Here is a 9,862-nt window from a genome sequence, read left to right on the forward strand (position 1 = left end):
ATCTCCTGACCTCGTGATCCGCCCGTCTCGGCCTCCCAAAGTGCTGGGATTACAGGCTTGAGCCACCGCGCGCGGCCTGTATTTTGAGAAAGAGTCTCGCTCTGTTGCCCAGGCTGGAGTGCAGTGATGCGATCTCGGCTCACTGCAGCCTCCGCCTCCCGGGTTCAAGCAATTCTCCCACCTCTGCCTCCTTAGTAGCTGGGATTACAGGCACACGCCACCATGCCCAGCTAATTTTTGTATTTTTAGTAGAGACGGGGTTTCACCATGTTGGCCAGCTGGTCTTGAATTCTTGGCCTCAAGTGATCCACCCACCTCAGCCTCTCAAAGTGCTGGGATTACAGATGTGAGTCACCATGCCCAGCCTCAGAAAACTCATTTCAGAAAAATTACCCTCATTAACCAGAAAGAAAACAAGCCAGATTTACTCCTTAAGTGCCTATAGACCAAATGAGGTGCACTGGTTTCAGTGACAGGCGATTAAATTCATTTTAAAAAAAGGGCAAGAGGTTTTATATTTCAAGTCCAGAAATCATAGATCTCTTTGGATAAACTCAAAATTACTTTGGGTCCACTCTGAGCAGGACACTGATTATAATACTAGAATTCATCACTATATTGATTTTAGACATTAAAAAAATGATACCTATAAAGCAGGGATGTCCAATCTTTTGGTTCCCTGGGCCTCATTTGAAGAACAAGAATTGTCTTGGGCCACACATAAAATACACTAACAATAGCTGATGAAATAAAAAATAAAAAATAAAAATCATGAAAAAAAAATCTCATAATGATTTAAGACAGTTTATGAATTTGTTTTGGGCTTCATTCAAAATCATCCTGGGCCACATGCCAACCAGGGCCACAGGCTGGACAAGCTTGTTATAAAGCATAGCTACAATTAAAAAGCAATGATTAATCACAGCATCTACTAAATGGTTACACAACAAACAAACAAAAACAAAATTCAATACCTTTTCTTTTATTGCTTCTTGAGTAAAAATGGCTTTCTTCCTTTCTTGTTCAACTTTCATTCTTTCCATTTCTAACTGACTATTCAACAGTGTCTAATGGAGAGAGATAAAGTTAGACAATATCTGTGACAGTAATTCACACCATGATAAGTCAGTCTCAAAGTTAGAAGCATAAAGTATAAACTCATATTTGTTTTACTACTAAAGACTAAGTTCCAAAAGCAGTGGCATCACCCATTTCATCTTGTTGTCTCAGTTTGCTGCCATCCCCAACCATTCTCTAATGTAAGCCCTAAGAGGTTAGTGATCACGAAGAGAAATACCTTTTCTTTCCTTGTCTCTTCAAGTGTTCTTACATATTCATCTTTTAGGTTTTCTAATTCAACCTGGTACCTATTAAACAAGAGAGAATTAAAAAAAAAAAAACAGAAAATGAAAAAGATGACAGTATAGACTATTAAAAACTCAGTACTTTATTAACTCCAGCTACATATTGAGAAATCATTTTTATTTCCAGCTTGACATCAGTGATTTTCCAACAGTGTATTCCAGATCCCATCTGAGTTTCACTCAGAAACCAAACCACAACTGAAAAAGCTCCACTTTTGTGCATTTTATTTATTGGTGCTCTGGGTTAAGATTTCATTTAAAAAGAGACTTTATAAAAGTAATTTTGAGTATCATCATCCTATAATATCCTCAGATTCCACAAAGCCTATTAGGGAGTTCTATGAAAATGTTTATAAAAGTTCAGACATTTTACTTTAGAAATCATTTTTACTTGACTACTTTTTTAAAAAGTAAAATTTCCAAGGAAGAACACAGAGGGTAAAAAATACTAACCATTACCTTAATATAATCTCAGATGGATGGATTTTATAGCCCATGGTTTCCAAGAACCCAGAAATTTATTTAGAAAAGACTTAAATTATGCTACTAAAACCCTTGTAATATAAAAGTAAGTCCAAAGAGTAGTCTCAAAACTATTTTGTGGTGTTACAGGCCCCTTTAAAAAATCTGATTAAAGGTACAAATCCTTTCCCTGGAAAAATAAATAAATACAAAACATGTCACACAATCTCAACAACCTATATGACATTCAATGAAGCCCAGTACTAACTTCTTGCTGTAATATATAATATCCTGTTACGTTTTTTTTTTTTTGGAGACGGAGTCTCGCTCTGCTGCCCAGGCTGGGGTGCAATGGTGCAATCTCTGCTTACTGCAACCTCCGCCTCCCAGGTTCCAGTGATTCTCCTGCCTCAGCCTCCCAAGTAGCTGATTACTTTTAGTTCTTGGTACTCTGAAGCTAAAAGCCAACAACATACTTTGTTTATTTAGTTATTTAATTTTATTTATTTATTTATTTTTTGAGAGCGAGTCTCACTCTGTCACCCAGGCTGGAGTGCAGTGGCGGGATCTCGGCTCACTGCAACTTCCACCTCCCGAGTGTAAGCGATATCATGCCTCAGCCTCCAAGTTGCTGGGATTACAGGCACACGCCACCACAACTGGCAAATTTTATTTTTAGGTTTCACCATGTTGGCCAGGCTGGTCTCCACCTCCTGACCTCAAGTGATCCACCCACCTTGGCCTCCCAAAGTGCTGGGATTACAGGCGTGAGCCACTGCACCCGGCCCAACAACATACTTTAAAAAAGTGCTTTAGGATGTCATGGAACTACCACAAATATCACTCAGAAACCATGCTCACCTATTGTTCTCATCCTCCAGCTTACATAGCCTATTTTTCTCTGATTCTAACTGGGCTTGAAATCTACTGTTTTCCTGTCTTAAGAGAGAATTCTGTGACTCCATGGAAGACATCTGAATTTTGTTAGCAAGAAGTTCTTCTGTAGCTGCACGTTCTCTTTCAACTGCTGCTGCCAGCAAGGTCTGGGATTCACCTGATTATAGGACAGAAAGAAAAATCACATACACATATAGCCCAGAGACCAAACTACCAAGTCAATTCTGATTTCAAACATTTAATGATGCAAGTAGCCACACTTAAAACTGATAACTATTTATTGCCTAAGGCAGGACTGTCTACTGAGACAAATGAACCAATCTTAACTTATATTTGCTTTATCATTCTTTTCCAAAAGTATTTGAATTTCAAAATGGAGTCATGCATTAAAAGAGTAGTGGATCAACAAATGATCCTGGAGCAACTGGACATCTATATGCGAAAAAACAAAAAGCCTACACATCACATCATTCATGAAAATTAACTCAAAATGGATCATAGACTTAAATGTAAAACATAAAATTATAAAACTTTAAGGAAAAAACAGAGGAGAAAGTCTTCAGGATCTACAGCAAGGCAGATTTGATACAAAAAGCAAGAGCCATAGAAAGAAAAACTGACAAACTTCCTCAAAATTTTCAACTTTTAAATCTATGTAAAGAGGATGAAAAGGCAAGCTACAGAGTGAGAGCAAATAAATGCAAACAATATATCTAGGACTAGTATCAGGAATATATAACAATCCAGTTAGAAAATGGGTAAAAGACATCGAAATTTCACCACAGAGCATATACAAATGGAAAATAAGGACACAAAATGATGTTCAATAACATTAGCCATTAGGGAAATACAAATTAAAATCATAATGAGATATGACTACATGCTATCTGAGTAACTAAAAGAAAAAACAGGGACAACATAAAATGTTGGCAAGGATGTGAAGAAACTAGACTACTCTTATACAGTCACTTTGAAACAGTTTGGCATTTTCTTAAAAACACTAAACATGACCTGGCAATTGCACACTTGGGCATTTATCCAGAGAAATGAAAACTTAGGTTCACATTAAAACCTGTATGTGAATATTCACAGTAGCTTTATCTGTAATAGCCAGAGCCTGGAATCAGCCTGGACGTCCTTTGTGCAGTGAATGGTTAAATAAACGTGGTACATACTATGGAATAACACTCAGCAATAAAAAGACTGAACTACTGATACAAAAACAACTGTGTTAACCTCTTCCTGGGAATTACACTGAGTGAAAAAAGCCAATCCCAAAATGTCATACACTGCATAATTTTATTTATGTAACATTTTTGAAATGACAGAATTTTAGAAATAGAGGACAGATGAGTGATTGCCAGAGTTTTGGGACAAGGGAGGAAGGGTTGAGAGAGTGGTAGGTGTGTTTCCAAAAGGGTAACATTAAGAGTGATTATCTTCAGCTTAGAAAAAAAGAAAAAAAAGCTAACAGGAAGGACTCAATAGTGTTGGAACTGTTCAATATCTTGACTATGGTAATGGATATGTGGTAAAGTTGTACAGAACTTAATACACACACACACATACATACACACAAATGAGTACCAATAAAACTTTGGAAATCTCAATAAAATCAGTGGATTGTATCAATGTCAATACCATGGTTGTGATATTATACGTTAATTTTATAAAATTTTAATACTTGGAGATATTAGGCAATGTGTACAAAGGGCCTTTCTGTATCATTTCTTATAACTGCACATGAATCTATATTATATCAATAAAAAATTTCAATTAAAAAAAGAGCAATTGGTAAGATTCTGAGATTTAACCTAGGTAAGAATTATCATATTTTTTCTCCACCAAAGTAGAGCTAGTAATACCTCTATTAGTAATACATTTTACACTCCGCTCCACAGCATATCTATGGTCTTTTTAATAGCACTCCTTGGTTATGTTTGTCCTGTGGCTTTGCCTATATGCTAGCACAATACCACACATTGCTGAGGGTATGCAGACTTCAGTCTAAAAACCACAAAAGTACCAGTTTCTAGCATTCATTTATTGCTAAATATTTATTTCAAAAGGTATAATTTTCAGATGTCTCATATTTCATATCACATTGGTCTCAAAAGCTGTCAGAGATAAATGACAGACCTAACATTCATACCTATAAATTTAAATATATATGAAGGTTTATCTAGTTCAGTACTTTTTTTTTTTTTAAGTAGATGAATCTTTTGCTAGACCAAATCTTTCATGGAACTCCAATAAAAAAAGATAGACTAAGTAGGCCCTATTTTCATTAAAGCAGCCAGAGAAGCCCAGCCTCTTATTTATCAGGCTTCCCTCTCACCATGACAGCAGCCCCAAAGGTATCTAACAGTCCACTGAATACCATTTGAAAGTCACTAATCTAATTCACCCCTTCTGATTCACAAGGAATAGCACTGAGAAAGTTGGAACAATGTAAGTGACTTGTTCCACACTGTTTTGCTGAATGATTCAAAACACAACACACTGAGTCCATGTCTCCTGACTCATACTCAGGTCTGATTTTTATCACTACACTGTGATTTCTCAAATTACAGTTAGTGTCAGGCACAGAAGGCATACATGAATTTTTCATGAATTTGCTAGCTTCTGGGATACCTATAATATACATACACTACCTGTCTGTGCTTGAAGGGAAACATTTTAGAACAACACTTTTCTTTTTATTAACATCACAGAAGGGCAACCTGGGGCATGACTGTAAAGAAGCAGAATATGGAATCCTTTTTTTTTTCTGAGATGGAGTTTCACTTTGTCACCCAGGCTAGAGTGCAGTGGTACGATCTCAACTCACTGCAGCCTCTGCTTCCCAGGTTCAAGTGATTCTTTGCCTCAGCCTCCCAAATAGCTGAGATTACAGGCGTGCGCCATGACACCTGGCTAATTTTTGTATTTTTGGTAGAGACGGGGTCTCATCACATTGGCCAGGCTGGTCTTGAACTCCTGGCCTCAAGTGATCTGCCCGCCTTGGTCTCCCAAAGTGCTGGGATTACAGGTATGAGCCACCGCGCCCTGCCAGAATATGGAATCCTAAGAGACTCCCTAGTATCTCTCTTCTAGGGTCGATCTTGACTCTCCTTAGACCTATTTTCACTCTTGGAATTCTACCAGTGATGAGAATCAGATCTGATCTCTACCTCCTATACTATGGCAGACAAGCTTCAAAGGGGTCAGATTTAGCAATGGACAAGAAAAAAATCGAGTGCAGCAGTCTACTAAAAATACAAAAAATTAGCCAGGTGTGGTGGCAGATGCCTGTAGTCCCATCTATTTGGGAGGCTGAGGCAGGAGAATTGTGTGAACCCGGGAGGCGGAGCTTGCAGTGAGCCCAGATCGCGCCACTGTACTCCAGCCTGGGCGACACAGCGAGACTCTGTCTCAAAAAAAAAAGAAATGAATGAAAGACTGACATGGAAGTACTTTAGCCAGTATCTGATAACATTGTGTAATGGGAAAAAATGGTTTGAAACAGACATAATAAAGGTATTAAAAATACATGTAGAAAAAGAGAAAACATAAAAATCTACATATTAGATACAAAATGTAACTATCAGATCAAACAAATTTCAATTTCATACCATTATTCTAATTCTATAAACAAGATGGAAGGGCTTCCGCATCGAGCATAAAAACTAAAGCAGTTACCAAGCCTATCAGAAAGATTCTTCTCTAATTTCTCCCACGACGATGTCTGGGATCCCAGGGTTGCCTGCAAATTTTCTATTTGTCGAAGCAATGGTCTTGTGGTTGATGAAACACTTTGACTCAGTTCCTGGTTTCGATTCTCTGCTTCCTGGAGTCTCTGAATCATGAAATTCTCAAGTCATTACCAATGACAGCAATAAAAACATTAAAAACACTAGCAAACCTAAACTTTATGAGAAGTTCCTGGAAAATTATTTTTTCCAAGAGAAAATTATTTGCTTTTTAATAATAATTATTATTATTAATTTTAGAGATGGGGTCTTGCTCTGTCACGCAGGCTGGAGTGCAGTGGCACAATCTTGGTTCACTGTAGCCTCAACCTCCTAGGCTCAAGCGATCCTCCCACCTCAGCCTCCCAAGTAGCTTGGACTACAGGTACACGCCACCACGCCCGGCTAATTTTTGTGTTTTTTTGTAGAGACAAGGTTTCATCATGTTGCTCAGGCTGGCCTCAAACTCCTGAGCTCAGGCAATCTGACTGCTTCAGCCTCCCAAAGCACTGGGATTACAGGCATGAGCCACCATGCCCAGCCTTTAATTATTTTTCTAACTGTTCGATCCTTCCAATAGAGTTAGACTGTGTAATACAGTATCTTAGTAAGTGCTTCTTTGGCCAGGCATGTTGGCTCATGCCTGTTATATATATTCAGTATTGCTTTCCATTTGTAATGGCTTATTAGTGATTGTCAGGCTTTGGTTACTGTGGGACAGGTAATAGTTCCCGGTTTCTATGCCTCTGTTAATTTTCAGTGATTTACAACATGCACAGGAAAAAGGAGAGGAAATATAATTTAGGTTGATTTCTGTTTTTAAAAATAGTTAGAAATATTTGGATGAGGAGGCAACTACTGAGAGGTTTGGATGAACTCTTTTTTAACCTTTAGGTAATTGAAGACTAACTTAGAAATGTTTTTTAAAGAAGCACTTATTTATTTATTTATTTATTTAATTTATTTATTTTGAGACAGAGTCTTGCTCTGTTGCCCAGGCTGGAGTACAGTGCCATGATCTTGGCTCACTGCACCCTCTGCCTCCTGGGTTCAAGCGATTCTCCTGCCTCAGCCTCCAGAGTAGCTGGGATTACAGGAATGCACCACCATGCCCTGCTAATTTTTGTATTTTTAGTAGAGATGATGGTTCACCATGTTGGCCAGGCTGGTCTTGAACTCCTGACCTCGGGTGATCCACCCGCCTCAGCCTCTATCATAACATTATTTTCTATAAAACAAAATAAGGAATTTCCTTGTATATATTTTTAAGGTGCCCATTCTGATTTATTCACACAAGCCACAAAAATACAGCAAATGCTAAGTGTGATAGTAATCCTCTCAATTCCATGAACATTATCCCGCTGAGTAATTATTTTATTTCTAGAAAAACACATACTTCTTGGATTTGTGTTTCGGAAAACTGTGACAGTACCTGCTGAAGTTCACTGATCTCATGGCGTAAATAATCCTCCTTTCTGGCAGCTGCTTGTTCTGTACGCTGCAATGCAAGCCTAAGGTCCCCCACCTGTAGGAGGAGAAACAATACATTCACAAACAATGGTACAGTATTATCTATAACTTCCCGCTAACTACACATTTTGTGTTGTGTCGACATTGTTCATGTATAATATTTCATACTCTCCAGTGAACTTTTAATATGATTATCACACCTCTCATTGATCAAGCAATTCTAAAACTGTATGTATATTCAGTGCTTACTTAGAAGCACTCTGTTAAGGCAAAGAAACACAAACAAATATATATAAGGCACAGCCATTACCATACAATATTGGAGAAAAGACAATGCATCCATAAATATTTGCCACATCAGACAGAAAGCGATAGGTGCTATATGGGTTATAAAAGCTAGGTGCTCCACTCATATGCAGGAGCATACATTATAAACTACCATAGCCTTTTTGGAAAACATTATAACATGTTTAAAGAATCATCAAACTTCTCATATCCTTTCATCTGGCCATCCTAGTCTTGGGAATTTACTCTAAGAAAGCAGATATGTAAATACACAGGGATATTCCCTACAGTATTAAATAGGCTAGCAAAAACAAAGTTGGAAATATTCTAAATCTCCATCACTAGTAATCTATATTTGCAAATGTTGATACAACATGAATATAACCATTAAAAATTACAATAAATGTATAAAACGTAAAAAAATTTCTAATTTACCATTACATGGAAAAACTATAAAACAATATGTAAGACATCAATTATGAAAAATACATATATGGAAATAGGATAAAACACTAATACATAAAACTGACAGTACTTGTAAAAAGTGGTAGATTCATGGATGGTAACTCATATATGCTCTATCTCCCATTCCACCAATTTTTCTATACCATTATTCTAATGTATTTCAAATTTAAATTACTGATATTTGATCTATCTCAGTAATAGAGTAGCAGAAACACAAAGGATATATGGACCATAGCATGACTTATAATAGCAAAATACTGAAAATAACCCAAATATCCATCAATAAGAAATAGCTGAAAATACTTCACCTAATAAACTATTTTAAAACTGTAAAAAGATATTTTTTAAAAACCTCTATGTTTACTAGAGTGATCATCAGGATATTTTATTAATAAAACAAGTTATAAAACAGTATAAATAATAAACTATCATTTATGTAAAAAGGATGTAGGAGACAGAAATAGATGTATAATCCATCAATAAGAAAGAGCTGAAAATCCTTCATCTAATGAAATATTATAAAACTGCAAAAAGAGATTTTTCAAAAACCTCTGTTTTACTAGAGTGATCATCAGGATATTTTACTAAGAAAATAAAACAAGTTATAAAACAGTGTGAATAATAAACTGTCATTTATGTAAAAAGGATGTAGGAGATAGAAATAGGTATATAAGTGAATGTGTATGTATACAGAACATGTAAATATATAGATACATATATTTTCTTGCATTTTGCCAATAGAAACACTGAAAAGATAAGCCAAACTCTAATAAAACCGTTACCTACAGGCAAAGAGAGGAAATGGGGAGCAGCTAAATTGGAAGTAAATGTCTGAATAGATTTTGCTCTTACTTTGGAATCATGTAAATGTTTTACATATACAAAATTTAAAATTAAATCAAAAGGGCATAGGAGTCAATAAAAATAGTTTTCTCAACAACTGGTCCTGCAACAACTGGATATCCACATGCAAAAGACCTAAATGTCAGAGGTAAGACTACAAAACTCTTAGAAGGAAACTGATGAAAATCTGCATAAATTTGGATTAAGCAATGGTTTCTCAAATATGATGCCTAAAGCACAAATAACAAAAGAAAACCTAGACAAGCTAGACTTTATTAAAATTAAAAACTTTTGGCATCAAAGGACACTACCAAGAAAAAGACAACTCACAGAGAGGCAGAAAAT

The 9,862-nt window shown here is 36.4% G+C and overlaps 1 protein-coding gene across 2 annotated transcripts in view; it reads right to left on the reverse strand.

Moving 5' to 3' along the window:
- Positions 1 to 9,862, reverse strand: part of TMF1 (TATA element modulatory factor 1) — a 31,399-nt gene that overhangs the window by 6,086 nt on the left and 15,451 nt on the right. For both annotated transcript variants that reach the window (XM_011970937.1, XM_011970931.1), the window contains exons 9-13: positions 7,887 to 7,979; positions 6,405 to 6,561; positions 2,688 to 2,880; positions 1,298 to 1,367; positions 975 to 1,067 (exon numbers count right to left, since the gene is read on the reverse strand). In XM_011970937.1, coding sequence (XP_011826327.1) covers positions 975 to 1,067; positions 1,298 to 1,367; positions 2,688 to 2,880; positions 6,405 to 6,561; positions 7,887 to 7,979 — 606 coding nt within the window. The remainder of the gene's footprint in view (positions 1 to 974; positions 1,068 to 1,297; positions 1,368 to 2,687; positions 2,881 to 6,404; positions 6,562 to 7,886; positions 7,980 to 9,862) is intronic.

This window comes from Mandrillus leucophaeus, unplaced genomic scaffold (assembly GCF_000951045.1).
Source record: "Mandrillus leucophaeus isolate KB7577 unplaced genomic scaffold, Mleu.le_1.0 Scaffold121, whole genome shotgun sequence".
NCBI classification, from domain to species: domain Eukaryota; kingdom Metazoa; phylum Chordata; class Mammalia; order Primates; family Cercopithecidae; genus Mandrillus; species Mandrillus leucophaeus.